General features: G+C 32.9%; 1 protein-coding gene across 1 annotated transcript in view; it reads right to left on the reverse strand.

The window, feature by feature from the left end:
- The window catches only part of LOC106462510, a gene marked incomplete at its 5' end in the record, with an annotated part of 64,499 nt that extends 48,425 nt beyond the window's left edge, over positions 1–16,074 (reverse strand). The window contains 3 exons of the mRNA XM_022389798.1: positions 10,856–11,026; positions 13,516–13,605; positions 15,999–16,074. Coding sequence (XP_022245506.1) covers positions 10,856–11,026; positions 13,516–13,605; positions 15,999–16,074 — 337 coding nt within the window. The remainder of the gene's footprint in view (positions 1–10,855; positions 11,027–13,515; positions 13,606–15,998) is intronic.
- Positions 16,075–20,895: the final 4,821 nt, after the last annotated feature.

Here is a 20,895-nt window from a genome sequence, read left to right on the forward strand (position 1 = left end):
GATTTGCTGTTATGTTAAACTTATATTAAAGTTTTTCTTCATTATCCATTCAAGCCGTCTCCAGCCATTATTAGTCTCAAAGTGGGTTCCTCGTCATCGAATAAAGTCAGAACAGTATTCAAAACTCATAACACAATACGATGGCAGGCAGTGCACATCAAACCACCTAAAATAGCCAATGTATGACAAAACATATTTATAACATCCATTGGGAATGTGGCCTCCAATACACTGGAGAATCAAAGGATCAACAAAAGTTAGAACTCAAGACCATAAAAGACTTCACAATATATTTGTCTGCCATAGCCCATCATGCCATAGAAGATCACACAATAAAATGTAATAACGTGAAATATACAATTTGCAAAAAACTAAAGTTAAATAATACCTTCTACATCCATTTGATAACACATACAATAGTCTAACATAGAAGTCAATAAAACCTGGATCAAACCCCGGTTACTAGTACCATAAACACAGTTCTTCGCAAGAATTAACTGAAAAACGGCAAAATAATAGAAAACTTTGACAGATACACTTATTTCGAAAGCGATTAATTATGAGAAACGAATTCTTTGGGGACACTAACCTATGGCCAAGCCATATTGATGTTATATAATATATATAAACTATATAGCGTATTCCTACCATTATGGAAACTTTGTAAAAATTAAACTTTATGAATAGATCATCTTGAAAGTTGTGGTTTTGTTTAAGATATTCACGCAAAGCTTCCCAAAAGTCTATTTTCACTAGCCGTTCATAATTTTGAACTGATAGACTAGTTGGAAAGCAGTTTGTCAGTAGCGTCTATCGCCCATTATTGGGCTACTCTAATGAAAGGGTGGGATTTGACCACCACTCTTGTAACACACATACAACCCTGAAGTGCTGAGGTGTTTCTTTTATTTCAGTAACAAGATGCGAATCATGGTCCCTCAGATTCATAGTACATCACGTTATACACAAAGCTACCATGTTTAAAGTTCAGCAGAGTTGATTATAAGAATACATGGATATGCTTGTTGAAGTTTGTCTACAGATTATATTATACTTGACTTATAAGTGTGGTTGTCAAATCCCACTATACGGTCTTGAACGAGCATCCAAAGTGTTTGTGGTGGGTGCTATTGACTACCAGCCTTTTATCTAGTCTATCACTTGAAAATTAGAGCCAGATAGCGCAAATAGCGTTCGTGTAGTTTTGCTTGGAATTCAAGAAACAAAACAAAGTATTATAGAACATTGTGCGAACGCATAAGTGATACACAGACGTCAAATAACGTGTAATAGAAACTAAATGTTCAATTTATCATTAGTGCAATACAGTATTACATAAGACACAGAATAGAAGTGTTTTAGACAGAGCCTCCTACTATATGTTTATCAATGTAATATTGTGAAATTGTTCCAAACTTTCCGTATTACTTCCCACTATACAACAAAGTTCTTTGGTGCCTGTTTGATATAATCAATTTCCATATAATCCCATAAGTGATATTCATACTGGGAAAATTTTACAGGCGAAGCCATGGTGGTGGTGACTGCTCCATTGGTTTATCTTTCCTTTCAGGTATCGTTACACCACATGCACACTTGTGACTATTGTCTTGCTGGAAGACGAATCCATTTATATATTAGGTCTTGTTCCCGAGGAAATGAAATTATGCATAAGATTCTGTTCAACCTTACATTAGTCAGGGTGCCATCACTTTTCTGAGACACAGGCTACATTTGTATTGGACCCCCCAGTACGGTTTACTGAAAATGTAGATATACATATTTTTCACCTCTCTGCCATAAAAAAACAACAACAAACTATCTTTGGTTGTTTTAAAATAATTGATTTCTATTCATTTGTAAAGAACAAATTCTACTAAGCTCTCTCTCTCTATTGGATTGTTACGTATCATTCTACTAAGCTCTCTATTGGATTGTTACGTATCATTCTACTAAGCTCTCTATTGGATTGTTACGTATCATTCTACTAAGCTCTCTATTGGATTGTTACGTATCATTCTACTAAGCTCTCTATTGGATTGTTACGTATCATTCTACTAAGATCTCTATTGGATTGTTACGTATCATTCTACTAAGCTCTCTATTGGATTGTTACGTATCATTCTACTAAGCTCTCTATTGGATTGTTACGTATCATTCTACTCAGCTCTCTATTGGATTGTTACGTATCATTCTACTAAGATTTCTATTGGATTGTTACGTTCATTCTACTAAGCTCTCTATTGGATTGTTACGTATCACATACATAGCATATCCTGAGGTACCTAAAATCAATTTTGAATAACCGGGGTTTCTATCTCAACCGCTTGTGTTATCAACAATACTATTCTTTGTACCCTTTTCAGTGTTTCCATACAGCTCCTACTGAAAGAGAAATTTTATCTCAATCTATTGCACGGAGTATCCTTCATTTGTTTTATTTCTACAATTTTGTCATGTGGTACCTCTTGTCTTGGGAGCCATGAGTGCTTTCACCACATAACTGCTACGAATAATATGACTGTTCGAATTTTTATAGTCGTTATGCTGCTGTGGCGTTTTCTGACTGGTTGGATGACAACCACTCATAGTGTAAACTAATCAATCAACACGAGACTGCACTGTGATGTAGTTTGTTTCATAAATTACAGAAAGCCTCAACAATTTTGAGCCTCACTAAGATGCTGCAGTCAATGTTGCCCTTTTTGATGACAAAAATCTTGCACAGTAATTTCTATTGCAAAGTATCAATCTTAAGACTGTCATGTGCAAAACACACCACCCCTCCCTTCCAGCTTTCCGTATTCTACCTAATACATGTATACGAGAACGACAGTTTCCCAACTCCTGTTACAACAGTTGGATTGTACAGACATCGTAGGCGCTGTGTCATGCAACGTGACTCATATGTTTTCGTATGGTATAGCATAAATATCCATTTCATTCTCCATCAGCTTGAGATATGCAACGATTAAAGTGATCTTTCCTGGAAGCAACCTGTGTACGCGTGTCTTAAATTGCTGATATTCTTTTTGATTATGTTGCAAACTTTTTGTTGCCTGGCAAGTGGACGGATTTTGCCACTGACCTTTGTGTTTGTAGATTGTCACTTGTTATAAAACGCTGTGTTTATTTTTTATTACAAGGGGAGTATGAGTTGTTGCAGGTCTCCTTCTTGAGGATTCTTGTGCCTGAAGTTGATCCACATTTCTTTGTTTTCCGATGTCATTAAGTACAACGGGTATCCATGCCTTAAAAATTCAAAATCTCCGATTCCCCAAAACGATCAATTTTAGATGTCATCGGCCCTATCTACAAAATACTAAACAATGTCAAAATGTAATTCATGCCACTACACCACGAATTTATATCCTCTTTGGATACTCAGATCTACTAGTCCCCCAAGTTACGATACTCTTGGTTGGCACAATACAAATAACCGATTATGCACTTTTGCGCTTAACAACCAACAAATAAACAGATCCACTAAATCAAAAATACTTGTATATATGTAGTTGAGATTTGATATTTGAAAAAAATAATAATGAAAAGTATATATTAGACACCCACTTTGCATAGTAATAGTTTATAAACTAAATAATTATATATCATTACAGATTGTTGATATTATTATTTATTAGTATTTCAGGTGTGTATATGTAGTTCTGTTTAATAAAATAATCCATGTTTTGAGTCCCATAAAACCCTTTATAAATAACGTACAATATTATCTGCATCATTTTATATTTTTATTTTAAAATATAAGTGTAATTCTAATTACCTTAGTAGTCATATTTTTACGTTTAAATTAATCGTTGGTTGTTCCTCATCATTCTATTTTACAGCTGATAGGATAAAAGAACTTATTATTAAACATCGCCGTGTGAAAAGAGTTTATAAATACAGTACACACGTGATCCAGAACATATTTTGTGTCCTACTTATATATTTAAAATTTCGTTTAAAATAATTAAAATAATAAAACCAAATGGCACAGCCTAATAGAAAATTGGAAACTAACTTCACTAATGATAAGTTTATTGTATTAAATAATGAGTTCATATCTAAAAGTTTCAAACGAAGAAAATATAAGAAAAATATAGCTTAAATTATTTTATACTCTAAATTTATTTTATAATATCTGAGAGCGTGATCCATAATCTTTTATAGCATTTCCACTTTTAGAAAGTATGACTGCTATAATTAATCTCTATTAAGTATCTAATATTCAGGGAAGAATATTAAAAAAAATCATTGTTAACTTTGATGTATTTTATGTATGACTACTACAGTAAATTACTTTAAATAGGTAATTCGTTTTAAGGTTTTTCTCTATATTACATATGATCTGAAATATGGAATTAATGTAATGTTTCATTGTAAACTTCACACATACATATATATATATTGTAAAATACTGTAAAATACAATGAGAGATATGGCAGATTATGTTATAAATTTTACTTCATATGTCATATCTCTAATCGTTTGTAAAACCATAAAAAGTATTATCTGTTCCAAGCAGTCTGAGAGGGGGGAGTTGCATCCGGCAGGATGCATGAAGTGCGATCAAATTACTAAATAAGTCCCTGACTTCAAATAAATAGCTGTATTCGTAACAAAAAAAAGCTAAAAAGCTTGAGGATAAAAACAGCTGTTTACCTTTTTTGGGGTTAATGAATTACTTCTAAAATACGTTCGTCAAAAACTGCAATATTAAATGTTCCAAAATGATTTTTAATAGAACAGAGACAAGTAACAATACTGTTTTTGAAAATGAAAGTAGTTTAATTTTGGAAAGAGCTTATGAATAACACCCTAAACTATTTATCTTTATTTCTAAGTTAATGTATTACTTGTTTTATGAAATCGAACAAAGAATTCAACAAAGAAAATGCAATGGAGCTGAATAAGTACAAAGTTGTTACTAAAACTAAGTACAAAGTTGTTACTAAAACTAACAGTCTGTATATTAGTGTTAAAAACCGTACGTTTTCGGACTATCTGATTTACTTCGCTATAAATAAACACCTTAGTTTTCAAGACGCATTGTTATTCTATATAACTAATGAAACCATAACTTCTCTTGAAATTAGATGTCTCTGTGAAAAAGATTTAACTTTTTTTTTGAAATGATTTACAAAACAGGAAAAACATTTTTTTAACACAATAGTTAACCACGGATATTTTACAATTCTCTGATACGTTAACAGGACTTACTACCTTTTCATTCTGAGACGAGTTTTAAAGTATGCCACGTGATGTATCTTCGCAGAACTTCAGAAGTTTGTTATATGACAGAAGGTTATGAAACTCTGAGTTACGTAGCTTATAAAGGCACTATAATCCGTAATTTATCTACTAAAACAAAGATAAAGATTTTCGCTCCTCAATTAGTAACCGAAATTAGCAATTGCTTGAAATACTGTGTCAGACCTCGAAGACTAAATGTAAAAGCTATTCTCACTTTGACTAATTCAAAATAGAATGAACCCCCCTCCCTCCCAGTGGCACAGCAATATGTCTGCGGACTTAGAACTCTAAAAATCGGGTTTCGATATCCGTGGTGGGCAGAGTACCGATAGCCCTTTGTGTAGCTTTGTGCTTCATTACAAACAAACAAACAAAATAGAATGAAAAGGTGGGTTAAGATGTATTTACAATTTCAACCCACCTTTTCATTCTATTTTGTTTGTTTTTTGTTTGAAATTGTAAATACATCTTCAAACAGTAACTGCAATATATAATATAATCTTAAAATGAATGATCTATTAAAAGCAATTTACTGTAGCAGTCATACATAATGTACATTCAAAAATATTTTGACATAAATATTAGGTGGAAATATTAGTAGAAAAACTTTATTTAATTCCCGTTACGTCTCAAACTGAAACTTAACGAATATTTAACAATACACATCAAACATGATTTACCTAGATTTGCTTAAGTTATACCCAATGATTGTTTCAAACTTCTAACTATGAATTCAGCACGGAGGGCAACTCTTAATACAATGTTTATCGTTAGTAAAGTTGGTTTTAAAATTTTCGGTTCATTGTGCAATTCGATTTTATTACTTATTTTATTTTATACCAAAATATGTTCTGGACAACGTGTGTGTTGCATTTATAAACTCTTTGTACACTGCGATATCTAATAATAAGTTATTTTATCCAAACAGCTGTAAAATAGAATGATGAGGAACAACCAACGATTAATTTAAACGTGAAAATATGACTACTGAGGTAATTAAAATTACATTTACATTTTAAAATGCCCCCCAGTGGCACATCGGTATGTTTGCAGATTTACAACGCTAGAATCCGGGTTTAGATACCAGTGGCGGGCAGAGCACAGATGGCCCATTGTGTTGCTTTGTGGTTAACTTCAAACAAACAAACATTTTAAAATAAAAATATAAAATGATGCAGATAATATTGCAAGTTATTTATAAAGGGTTTTATGGGACTCAAAACATGGAGTGTTTTATTAAGTAGAACTACATATACACACCTGAAATACTAGTAAATAATAATATCAGCAATCTGTAATGATATATAATTATTTAGTTTATAACCTATTACAACATATGCAAAGTGGGTATCTAATACATACTTTTCATTAATTTTCTTTTTGAATACCAAATGTAATTTAAGAAGTATTTAGTGGATCTGAATTGTCCAAGCTTATAGAACTTGCTAAAAAAAATACCAACTGATAAAATAGCCTTACAGAGACTGCAATAATACATACGTATGGATATACATAAATGTAACACTGATAATTATTATGGAAATGATGAATAAAATGGTTTTACAATGGTCTCAGTGTATTATATTAAAGCAAGTCCGGTGACAAACACAGAGGATATAAATTCGTGGTTTAGTGTTTTGTAGTGGAAGAAATTTGTGTACATTTAACTTGAATCGCTTTCTTGATTAAATTGCATACTATTTGTTGCTTGGTGCGTGGACATTTATTGCCCTTGATCTTTGTGTTCATTGATAAGACGCCGCACTCTTTTTTTTTAAAACTCGGGTATGATTTGTTGCAGGTCGCACAGCGTTATGTCTGCGGACTTACAACGCTAGAATCCGAGTTTCGATACCCTTGATGGGCAGAGCACAGATAGCCCATTGTGTAGCTTTGTGCTTAATTACAACCGAACCGAACAAGTCCAATGTCAGTAAGTACAGCGGGTATCCCTGTCTTGAAAATTCCAAATCTGCGAGTCCCAAATGCGATCAACTTTCGGTGTCATCGCCCTAGCAACAAACCTGTTCAATCATTACATAACTCAAACAGCTCGAGAATGAAGTGTATATTCATGTTATTCCATATGAATTTCTATGCATCCCGGCTGTTGAAACGAGCGATGGGAAACCATCGTCCTCATATATCAGGTGGAATATGGAAAGCATACAAGGAGAAGTGGTGTGTTTTGCACATGACGGTTTTAAGATTAAGCCTTTTACAACAGAAACTATACTACAGGATTGTTGTCACCGGGGATGGCGACATTAACTGCAACATTGTGTTGAGGCTCCAAAACATAATGTACTCAACCTCTACCAAATTCAAACGTTATAGCAGCAATCCCCCTGTATTGTATGAAAATCAACTGCATCACAGTACATTCGCGTTTTGATTGATTAGTTTACATTATGATTTGTTGTAATCCGATCAAAAAGACAATGACATATCAACATAATCATTACAAAAACTCAGGGAGTCATACTATTCACTGCAGCTATGTGAGAAATGCTCTCATGGTTCCCAGGATAAAAAGGACCACATGACAAAATTGTAAAAGTTTACCCGATCTCAGACAATGTTATTGAAAATCTACAAAAAAGTGATGGCACAATGGCTGCTGTAAGGTACAGCACAATGCATAATTTTATATCCTTTAGAACAACAAAGCCTGTTAGACGTAAGGATTTATTTTCCAGTAAGAGAATAGTCACAAGTATACACGTGGCGAAACGATGTCGGAAAAGAAAGAAAAGCCGATGGAACACTCACCGCCACCATGGTTTTGCCTGCAAAACTTTCCAGTATGAATATTACTAAAGCATATTGGGTTATATGGAAATCGAGTAGATCAAACAGGCACCAAACAACTTGGCTGAATTGTAGGAAGTAATACAGAAGATTTGGAACAACATTTTACAATATTACATTGATAAATTATAGTATGATGCTGCTCTATGTAAATAACTTCTCTAATAGTGTATTCTACTAATGATAAATTGACGATTTAATTTTAATAATACATCATTTCACGTATGTGTATTACTTCTTAGTTCGCATAATTATTTCTAATACTTTGTTTTGTTTGTTGAATTCCTAACAAAGCTACACGATGGCTCTTTACGCTACATGGTCATAATTTTGAGGTAACAAAGCTGCAAAATTTTGGGATACACTTTTCAGACCGAATAGTAGGATTTAACAGTTCCACTTATAACGCATCCATGGCCCCAAAGTTCGGAGCACGATTTCTTTTTTTGGGGGGGGGGGGAGAAGTAACAAGATGTAAACTAGCGAACATGAGCTCCACAGTCCGGCACACTAACTATGGGCCGATTTTCAATCCCGAAATTCAATAATTGTTGTTTTCATTGTGCAGTAATCCTGTTTTTCGGTTTTCGTGGTATTTGAATGTGAGTGGAATATATGTTGAAAATGAGTTAAGTGAATAAAATGTACTTTTTCAGTGTATCTCAAAGCATACATCCTTTTTTGAGCGTATAGTTGTACCCCGTTGTTTACTCATAATTACATAACAATAGAGTATTGGTCAACAGCCTTTCAGGGTTGTTTGCAAATGACAAAAACATAGTAAAACACTTTGGTAAAAATTCTCGCTTTGTGTTTTCTCTTTTGTATTTCTATACGATAATACAACGTAAATTAAGCATTTCTGCATGACATCTTCCAAAAGTTAACATTAACTCAGTATAAGTATACGAATTTTCGTTCACTCTATTCAAAATGGCTTATTCTTAGACAGATAAATCAAAGCAATAAATATGACTATTTTTGAATATTTATATTTTCCTAAGACAACGTTTTATTAAGTTAAACTAAGCTAAAATAGAATCTTATTTCGTTTTATATGTTACTAAATCATACTTGAACGGAAAACGTACTTCTTAACATACACGAAAATGAAATTTTTCTATCGATTTAGAAATTAAGAAGCAATGTGACAAAATGTTCTCGTTCATGTAATTTAATCTTTTGCTTGAGTAGCAATAAGTCGATATGCTCATCTAAATGATGCTCAGATCCACAGAAGAAGGGAAACAGCATCTCCCCCCATACGAAACGTAGAGACTTCCCCTTTCTCATCTAAACTCCCCACTTCCTATAACAGCTGTGACACTAGAAAACAGAAATTACAAGTGCATCTTTTTTTTATTTCAAAGCTAGTTGTACTGCTAGAATGATTTGGCGTGAGACGTATTTCGAAGCTACACACGGATCATTACCTTTCATTTAAATGTCATATAACAGGCAAATTTCTTTTCGTTTCTCGTAGACTAACAACGCCATTAGAAAAAAAAAGTCCAAAATTCTTTTTTTTTGTTACACGCTTGAAGTTCTCTGCGAGTTAAAGACTACACGGTCGGCTTAACTGCTAATTATATGCCAAGGGGTAACACTAACAGAAAACTAAATAAATAAATGGTTTTCAAGTATGGACTACGTGTTAGCAGGAATGGCAAAACTGAAATGTGCAGAGTTGTCGTCAACTGATGCCACTCACTAGTTGAAGCCGTGTAACAAATGGCCGCAAGATGGCACGTGTCGGAGAAGAACGACATTCGTCTCGTGCCAGCTCGAAGACCAAGACTGCGAAGCTAGATTTGCTACATGTCCACAAATAAGGAAAGACATCTAATGGTGACAGGTCTTGTGCATTAAAAGCTCAATTTTTCTTCGTTCTTGGAGGTTAGTCTTAGTGAAGATTGGCTTGGACCACTCATTACCGACAATACTTTTAACACTTACTTGGCTAGATGTTGATGTGATCTAAGGAACAGCTCTCCCGTGTATTTAAAATGGTCGTTTTGCAGCAGAGAACACCTCGTTACGATTTTGTTTTTGATTCGGGTTACAAGCTTCTTCTTGTTTGTACACAATCTTTCTTTTCATAAAAAATACACATATTTCCAATATAAATTAGTCCACAGGAAAAACACGTAAATCTTCCTTGTAGAAATCAACAATAGTATGCTAGCTATAAATCATTCGAGGCATTTGATAGAAGTAAAAATTAATTTAACAATTCAGAAGCTACAGAATTCTTCGACTCAGATGGCCTTTCTTGTTCATTACCCGTTCATTAAACACAAAAAGGGACTTTTAGAAAATTTAAAACGAAGTCTCATACTTCGAATAATCTATAGAAAAAATACACACACATATATATATACCTTTTTAGCCAAGGGTTTTTCGGTTGGATTCTAGAATAAATCTTATAAAACACAGTGTTTAAAAATAACACATGTATAGTTGTTAAAATATATATGTGTGTGTGTGTGTGTATCAGGAATAAAACAATAAGACTGTTTCAACGAGATAATGGACACGTTAAAATAATGCTGAAAATGTTACTTTGAACAAATTTTTATTGACTTTGTTGGTCTTTTTTTCTATTCTTTATGCAATGCAATATATAATTGTAATGGATTAGTGATTGAATAAATTGCCCAGTTGTCGTGCATTAATATTCAATTGATTACGAAAAAAAAAAAACTTTAGTATTTGGGCAATTGAAAACAACATTATGATAGGTTTAATGTGTGTTTACGATAATATAGAAAACCTTTATTTCCCAGCTTACCTCTACTCTCCGATGTAATGACACTAGCACAAGCTTTAAACTTAAAAAGCATTCGAGATTCATCAGTGCAAGGATCAGCAGTGGATACCGGGTAGTCACATTCACCGTGTCCTCGACTGTAGGTAAACGTGAAGGACCCTCGAAACGGACAGGGGACTGGAGGAGTCTCCACTAGGTAGAAAAACACAGATTTATTGAACAGCGTCTTTAAACAATCCCAATTATGGGTAGCGTTTAATAATCTCTAATTATGTGCTTGGATTTAACATTAAAATAATCCCTATAATCCGAGCGCTTTCGAAAGGTCCACCTTGAACCTACGTGTTTTCCTAACATCATGAATATGTGCTTGGATTAATTTTCATTCTACAATCTTTGGAAGTTAATTCATTTGCCCCCTTTAAGTATTTTCCCCAAAATGACATTTTTAAGACAGGTTTAATTAGAATACAATCCAAAGGCTTGAGTAGACAGATGTTCTATCAACTTGGAAGAACTGTTGTTTGAAAATGTGCTTTGTTCCCACTTCGACAACTGTCCCTGTCAGAATAATACTTGAAGATAACAACAGATTAAGAAACAGCCGAAACGTTCTGAAATTAACAATTAAGTTAACCAACTGGGTGATTAAAAGCCTCTTATGATGAATCATCTTTAAATTAACATTCATAAAAATCTTAAATAGCTTTCTCATTCATGTTTATGTTTCTAGATACTTCCTGATTACATTAATGGTAAAAGAGGACAAAAATTTCAATACTAAATAATGATGCTTGACCAGATGGAGACATCTGTCATCATATATGGAAAAATGGAATTGACTATCATTTTATAACTCGACCACAGCCAGAAATGCGAGTGTTCAGTAGCATATCGCGGACTTGAACCTTGGATTTCCTGATATGTAGTCCGGCAGGCTAACCTGTAGGTCATGTCAGAAACAAGGGCAAAAAGTTACTCTGTAGTGGTTTTACTAAGCTTTTAAGAACAACTAAGTACCAACTATTGCTCACTCAATCATTGATAAATATATATATTTTATAATACTGTTACACCGTAGCATCGAATAAGAATTTATGTTTAAACTATTCGATCTATGTCTGTAATTTAGATCGTGTGCGTAGGAAGTGTTGCTAAATACTAACATATAAATAATACTTTCAACTGAACTATTGGTTTTATCAGAAAGGTGGTATGTACAGTATTTGAATCACAATGACTATTCAAGTTTATCGATTACTGACGAATATTTGACAAGGCATCTCGATAAACACCTTCAAGATTATTTGACAAAGCATCTTGATCAACACCTTCAAGATTATTTGACAAAGCATCTTGATCAACACCTTCAAGATTATTTGACAAAGCACCTTGATCGACACCTTCAAGATTATTTGACAAAGCACCTTGATCAACACCTTCAAGATTACTTGAAAAAGCACCTTGATCAACACCGTCAAGATTTGCACGTAAAAGCTGACACCATTTTGTGATTAAAATAAGATAATTTATTCCTCCCATTTCTTCTTCTTCTTGTTCTCAGATACTTTAGATATTTTGTGAAGAAACAGACTAGAGATTATATAGTAGACTATATAAAGATAATTAACTGGGAAGAAAACCAAATCTACTAAAAACTGAGAAGTATCATAAATTAGACAATTACAGCTATAGCCTAATAATATATGAAAACACACAGAAAGTAGTGTTACGGGTAAAAAAGAATACATTGTTCCAAATGTACACCATTTTCTTATCTCTCTTACTGTTTAAATAATTTTATAAAGCCAAATAATTTGTAATTAAATTCGGACATTATTTTGTTGTAATCGCTTTCTGAGAAGTCCCATTAATCGCAACGTATTCTACCATTAATAATTCATCTATAATAAATTTATAACAGATTATAGAATACGGTGCTGGATATTCAAGAACTTAGATTAGCTAATTGTAGCTTCTTAATCAGCATTAAATATCAGTAAAACCATGAGAAATTTTTAATTGGCTTCTACTTTAACAAAACTAACTTATACAAAAAAATTAATATTGCATATTAGTAGTAACTTTTATTTGCAATTGTCTTACTGAAAACATATGAAACGCGAGAATAACTGATTACGTTTATAAAGACCATGAAATCACTGGACAGTAAACGATCTCGGGTTATAAAATCTCATTTGTGGAAGCTGCATGATTCATGACTCATTATCAATATCCGTTAATGTAACTGTCAAAGAATATCCATTATTGGAGAAACCCAAGCATCATATAATAATGCCAATTTTCTTCGTGACCAAGATAGAGACAAAAGTCACGGTTTCATGCACAAATAAACCGTTGGAAATTTTAATAGACAATAAATCATTTAAAGTTAATACCGTTCTTATGGAACTCTGTGAAACGTCAAAAGGATTTTTAATTTTATTTGTGAAAACGTTCGGATAACTCAGTATAACTAGTTTTTTTTTCTTTTTCTAGTTATTGTTCTATTCTAAGTAAAGTCAAAGTTTAATTTCTTTGAAATTTTAGATCTTGGTGCATTCAATTGCATGTGAGGTTACCATGTGTTCAGTATTGCTGAAGACATTGATATAATTGATTATAATTTTTATAACTATGCTCTTCTTTTCACAATGTCATTTTCTCTGGTAATTACTTACGTCTAAACATGGAATAGAGCAAGGCATCTCCACTTATTTGTAAACATAAATCTTCCAACCTCGGTTGTTCACTAGGTAAGGAGCAGTAAGCTATAAAGAAAACACGTTGATATGATTAACTATAATAAATAAATATATAACTCAGATAATACCAAAAATAAAATACTACTATTGCCAAAAATCTATCCAGAAAAATATTACTGACTGCTTTAACTTTCTCAGCAGAGTGAATACAATTTATATTTGCAGGCCCATGTTACTACTCTGTATAACAAATGCACACAATCAGGCTCAAACACAGGCTTATATAATTCAATAACTACATCTTGAAAGGATAAACAGATGTATTTTTCCAATATAAATTCATATGTATTTATAAGGAGAACAAGTTCGCATTTGAGCTGAATCTTATTCGAGATGTGTGAGGAAAATTGTATTAAAGTGTTAGTTTAATGGATATTTTCTCTCGAGTCACTATCAATTGAAGTCAGGGTTAGGATCTGACTGAAACATTTTTTCTGGGATTCAACATAGAGGTGCAAACGCTATGCCAAGAATTTATATAAGAAAAAAATAAATTATAGAGAACTGTGCCAATCTAAGGATTACAAGATTTAATTTTTGCAAGACTTATAAGCAGCTTCAAAGTTTTGAGAGCGTTTAAAAAAGTGTAGACATCGTGAAATTGGATATAATTTAAATAAGTCTTTATTTGAAATAACAGCAGAATCTTAAGATGATGTTAGTTTACAGAAGCATTGAGGTAATTCGCGAGTGCTGTGAGAAAAGCTTTATTCTTAGACTTTTGACAGAAATGAGAAGAATTACCTTTGTCGAAAATTCTCTGCTAGACTTTATTACATTCAATATGATCACATGTGAGAAGGCACTATCTGTGAGGTCTATGTAGTGCGTTTTCGATAACTTTGGAGTAGAGAGAGCTGCTCCATACAGTTTCAAAGTAGTTCCCATGTGGGTCTAAAGGAAAGTAGGGGAAGAATTCGACAATAATTGTTTCGTGCCTCCTGTGAAGAATTGTGGTTGGATATTATGATGTTGGTTTTAGCCTTTTAATGTTGTTCCCCATTTTTAACAGGGTTTTTTGTTTACTGTAACACATTCTTTAAGGCCTGATTTCAAGAGTGATCTTCATAATGTTGATGGATGGACGACAACACCTGAGCCTTTTGCAAGTTCTATTGTCAATTCAACGCCTGTATTCTTTCAATCCCTTAAGGATATTATCTTCAAGTATTGTTCATCCTTTTTAGACAGTTTTTTTGGGTCTTTCACTCCTGGTTTTTTTTAATTACAGATAATGTTTCTCTACTTGTTGCTTATGTTATCCCAGACGATGTTTTCCCTTCTCTATGCAGAAATACAATTCTATGGCGATCTTATACTAAAATTTAGCTATTTTGCTTTAAGCAAACAGCTAATCCTGATAGATCTGTATTTTGCAGTACATAAAATAGCCTTTGAGTTTGATGGGTTTGTAGAGGGGAACAAATGATGTCAGTGACGAGGAGCGCCTGACAATGAGTCATCAATTAGTTTTGATTGGTAAATGTGATGGATTAGCTACTACAACGCTTCATATTGGTTACTCATGTATAGTTTACTTTGAGTTGTTGTAATCACAAGCTTGTGAAGATTCTGATCAACGTGAATTAGAGATTGCTAAATGACGAAATTGGTTCCTTCTCAACCAAATTAAACTGTAGTAATAACAGTCAAAGTTGTTTTAATAGTAGAAAACACTAACAGAGGCTTTGAGTAAACTGTTTATACTCCTAACATCTATTGTAACTCCAGAATGTGTCTAAGACTTCTGCACATCAATGTATACCTCTCCAGTCATCATCAACTGGCAGAACTTTTGGAAGAACATGAACAGGTTGCACCAGACACGTGTCAGAAACTAGTTTAAACCATACTTCGTATAAAAGTGGCTTTGATTGTAGTAAAGAGTCAGAAAGGTCAAGAAATATCGCCCAGATCATTGAGTTTATTATAAAATAAAAGGAAAAAGAAAGAAAATAAATCTTGTTGGAATTCGGGCTTGTAAAATATGCACTAGAGAGGCTTTATTCAACCATTTATTGGCCACTACATCTTAATTTTGTTTTAATTTGTTTTTGATAGTTTAATCAGCTAGGTAAAGATAAATATAATAAGAAATTTAATTTCGATATTCTTAAGTTCTCTTATTGTAATTCACATATTGAAACCTTCATGAACACACGTTCTCTAACACACAGTAAAGTTACTTAATTTGTTCGATGAAACTATCAAAAACAAATTAAAACTTTCCAGTACGAAAAAAAGCTTATGAATCAGAAACTTGAAACTCATTTTTTTCTATCTCTCTTCGTATATATAATAGATGAATTATTGTTTTTGTCTTTACTCGGTTACGTAAGGATTTCATTTATGTTAAGTTTGATGGTGCAAAAGTGTAATTAAAACAAAACAAAACTCACTTTCTTTATACTGAAGGACGTTGATATGTTTTTCATGAATCACAACACAGCGGTAACAAGATTCTGTTCTGAAATAGAAAATATTAGCAATTCATCGTAAGAAATACTTGCTAAAATAAGCAAATATATGCTTACATGTAATTATATATGTTACTATTACTCTAACAGAATAAATATTTAATTGACTATTACTTAACCCTAAAATTGCCGATGGAATCCATCTTCCATAAACGTTTTTTTAAATAACAAACAGTCACAAATTTTCACAGGAAGTTACATAAACTTCTATTAATGTTACAAAATTTGTCATCACGCTAATTGTTTGTAGGGTCCTCTATTTACTAGTCATCTCGCTAAATATTGGTAGGATCCTTTATGTATTAGTCATTTCGCTAAATGTTGGTAGGGTCCTCTATGTATTAGTCTTCTCGCTAATTGTTGGTAGGGTCCTCTATGTATTAGTCATCTCGCTAAATGTTGGTAGGATCCTTTATGTATTAGTCATTTCGCTAAATGTTGGTAGGGTCCTCTATGTATTAGTCTTCTCGCTAATTGTTGGTAGGGTTCTATGTATTAGTCATCTAGCTAAATTTTGGTAGGCTCCTCTATGTATTAGTCTTCTCGCTAATTGTTGGTAGGGTGATCTATGTATTAGTCATCTAGCTAAATTTTGGTAGTGTCTCCTACGTATTTTAAATAGAAAACAAATGATCTCACTGAATTATTTTGGTCACTTCTTTACACAAAGTGCTCTGACAGTAAAGAACACAGGTTTACCAATATGATGCAGTAAATAGTCCTATCGGTACAGTTTAAAACAAGTAGGTATCCTGAGGGTTAATGAGGATAAATGTAAATATAATATTTTAGTTCGTTTTACACGTTTCTGAAATTTGTAGATACATCAAAACATTTATCCACGGTCAACAGGTTTTTTTTATTATTCCTGCTTTACATTATGAAATATTCCAGGGTTTCTATACAAATATCTTTACAGAACGTTTAAGTGAAAATATTTATTTTAAATAGACTTTACAAACTAAGACGTATGATATATCTTAAAATCTTCAATGAACTGTAAATAAACAACAGGCCAGAAATATCGGTTGTTTCAAATGTCACTTTCCTTATTCAAACGACTGTATTTAGGAAACCTATGGCTACGGATTCGAATCCCATGTAATATTTTCTAGGTGTAATTCAGTAGGATATATTCCGAAGTAATATAGGTATTAATATTCTATTTATTTACTGTCTTTCCTTTGTCCCCATTCTCCTTAATGTTACATATTTCACAACTATATTGCTCATGTATAACGGAATAGTAAAATACGTTATCAATTATGCCAATTCTTTTAATAACACTAAAGTTTTATAAAATTCTTGTAATATCATACAGTTTTCTTTATCCATTTTTGATTTTAAATATTTTACAAAACTTTCTACCTTCTCATCTTTCCATTTAAATTTCATTGGAACTTAAGTTAAGTTATCCAATTATTTCCTCTAATTATTTTATTAAATTTTGATACACTTATCGAACGACTTCGGAAAAATGAAATCGTTTAAGACTTTAAACAGAACAACTTGATCCAATAAATTGTTCAATTAAGCTGGAGTCCTTTGGTCTATCAAATATAAATTCTTCGTATTTTTCCTAACGAAGTAAGTTTTCAAACTTATGCACATAATTAAGAAATTAAAACAACGTATTTCAAGTAAAGGCCTTCTATATTTATTTTCACATCTTAATGTTTTGGTTTTCTTGAAACAATTGTTACTGTACCATTAACATCCATATGAAATAGAAGTAATCATGTAGAAAATAATTATATTTTCCTTTTTTTTATAGCTTTTAAATCTCATATAATTAAGATTTCTGAATCATTATATTCTTTTTGACAATAACTGTAAACTCGTGTAATGATTCTTTGTCATTTTGTTTTACTTCTAATATAGAATAATACAGCAACAGAAAATTATCAGATGAAATAATTGAGAGGAGACAAATATCTGCCTGTGACAGTTATCCAGCCATCAGACAACGGTTAATTTAGCTGTAATTAAATAATATGAAAGATTACCATTTAAAGTCAGATGTAAAAGACAATATAGATTCGAAATAATTTAAAAAATCTCAATTCCAGACTATTAAAAACATGTTATGATATTTTATACATTTTATTTGAAAAAAGGAAAATTAAATGGGCTAAATAAATTTCCAATATGGTTTCCATATCTTGTTTTGGAAGCGTGTGGCTATGAGCAAAGTGTTTTTAAATGTATTATGAAAGGTTTGTTTGTTTATTTGTTTTGAATTTCGCGCAAAGCAAAACGAGGGCTATCTGCGCTAGCCGTCCCTAATTTAGCAGTGTAAGACTAGAGGGAAGGCAGCTAGTCATCACCACCCACCGCCAACTCTCGGGCTACTCTTTTACCAACGAATAGTGGGATTGACCGTCACATTATAACGCCCCCAGTTTAAAAGAGAAGCCCACCAGAGGCTCAGCGACAAATCTGAGGGTTCACACTACTAAAATCCGGGTTTCGATAGTCTTCATGGACAAGCACAGATAGCCCATTGTGTTTCTTTGTGCTTACAACAAACAAAACAAAAACTAGTGATGTATGTCACTGGAAAAATAAAATAAAGAATCGTGATTAGGAGGGTTAAATTTTTTGTGTGTCATATACGGAATACTTTCCTTATTAATAATTCGTGAATCCATAAATCCACGGAATTATCGATGATTCCTTGGATCACACGAAATTCCTGTTGCGGCACATCATGGTATCTTGCATTTCGCTGTTTTCTTAATACCATATATTTGATTTTCCTCGCATAACGTAAAATAAGTAATCTTGTAATCAGTGTCTGTGATGCTGAGGGATTTTTAACTACCTCTATATTTGTTTTTGTTGGTTTTTTCCATGCTCTAAAGGCTAAACTTTAAATATCAACTTTAAGAAACTTAAAAAACAAAACATAAGACGTGCCATTGTTTGTCTTTTATCAATAAGATATTTATATCGCGAGTATAGTGTTCAATTGTTCATTGTGATTGTGTTAGGGGCATAAATTACTTGTCTTAAGCCAGCTAACAGGTAATTTTATTACATGGTACGTCTAAAGCTTAAAGAAAGTGTGTAACGTTCAAATATCATCTGGCGCATGTGCAGATCTGACTTCTGTCTTTTTGTGTTGCTTACGATTGACAGTAAGTTAATTCCCCAAAAGGAGGGGGGATATTTTTGCAGCTTCGCTGTCTAGACATTTCATTTACGCTTTCAGTCTATAGACAAACCAAAAAATTAGTATATATTTTTTTTATAAGCGTCATATCTTAAAAGCCATTGTTGAAAACGCATACCAAACAGAGTTTGATTTTATAAGGAAAAACATATTATCTTTATCTGGATTAACTTTACTATCTATCATTTAGAAGAAATGGCGGAGCCAGAGAGCTAGTCTTTCGTATGTAAAATGTTGTATTCTTTTAGACTTAATAAAATTAATCCAAAGTAAATAAGCACTTAGAAATTGCTAAGTTTAACATCCTCATTATCAAGCCAACAGTAACCTGTATGTGGTTGTCAACACATTATTAGGGTTTGTTTTATTTTGAAATTCGCGCAAAGCTACTTGAGGGCTAACTGCGCTAACCGTTCCTGAATTAAAAAGTTATAGACTAGAAGGAACGCAGCTAGTCAACATCACCCATCGCCATCTCTTGTGCTACTTTAATCGAATAGTGATATTGACCGTCACGTTATAACGCCCCTACAGCTGAAAGGGTAAGCTTGTTCGGTGATAAGATTCGAATTCTCGACTCGCAGACTACGAGTCAAGCGCTCTAACCATCAGGACATGCCAGGCCCATTATCAAGGTTTGTGGTTATGATTTTCTTAGTGCGTGTGTACTTTTTATACAGCAAAGCCACATCGGGGTATCTGCTGCCAACCGAGGAGAATCGAACCCCTAATTTTAGCGTTGTAAATTCGCAGACTTACCATTGTCCCACTGGGGAACTTAGTGCAAAGTTACACAACTGACTAATTTCAATCTGTTCGCTTCTGGGAATCGAACCCCATCATCAAGAATGCCTTTACTCTGAATTAGAGTTTCATGGTATATATTTTATATTTTGCTGTATGTGTATATATTTGAAATTATCCTGGACAGAAATCGTAATTTATCAGATTATGCGAAAACAAAAATTTGGAAATTTGAAGTTGTTTGCAGAAGAATTCCTGCTGCATGAGAATTTTAGTGTTAAAAACAAACACACTAGCGGTGATTATTTCCAGTTTCAAGATTAGCCTATTTACACTGGTTATTGTTTTAGTAAATACAATTTTATAACTTGTGCAGATTTGGCCTCTTACGAAACAGTTAACTGTATGCTAATTTTAATACACACACACACACACACACACAAGAATCGTAACGCCATTCAGTAAGTATGTATAACTGTTAATAAACGATAGTGTTTTTGACGTAAGGCATGTCAGTTATTAAAGAACCAAATGTTTATATAATGCAACTAATGGAATTTCTAGCTGTGTCGGCTCACATTGGAATGTTGTAAGCTAAACATAGAATGAATTTATTTTTAATTACTTCAAATTACGTTCAAATGAACGAACTGGAGTATATAATTCACATTCACAAACGCCCTTATACTGAACATATTATGTATACAACTGCAAAATAAACAGTATTTAAGTTATTGAAATTTGTAAACTCTAAAATTGTTGCTTCCTATAAGGTTTGGCTTATTGTGAATTTCTGGCAAAGCTACACGAGGGTTATCTGCGTTAGCCGTCCCTAATTCATCAACCACCGCCAAATCTTGGGCTAGTCTTTTATCAACGAATAGTGAGATTGGCCTTCAC

This window comes from Limulus polyphemus, unplaced genomic scaffold, assembly GCF_000517525.1.
Source record: "Limulus polyphemus unplaced genomic scaffold, Limulus_polyphemus-2.1.2 Scaffold1187, whole genome shotgun sequence".
NCBI classification, from domain to species: domain Eukaryota; kingdom Metazoa; phylum Arthropoda; class Merostomata; order Xiphosura; family Limulidae; genus Limulus; species Limulus polyphemus.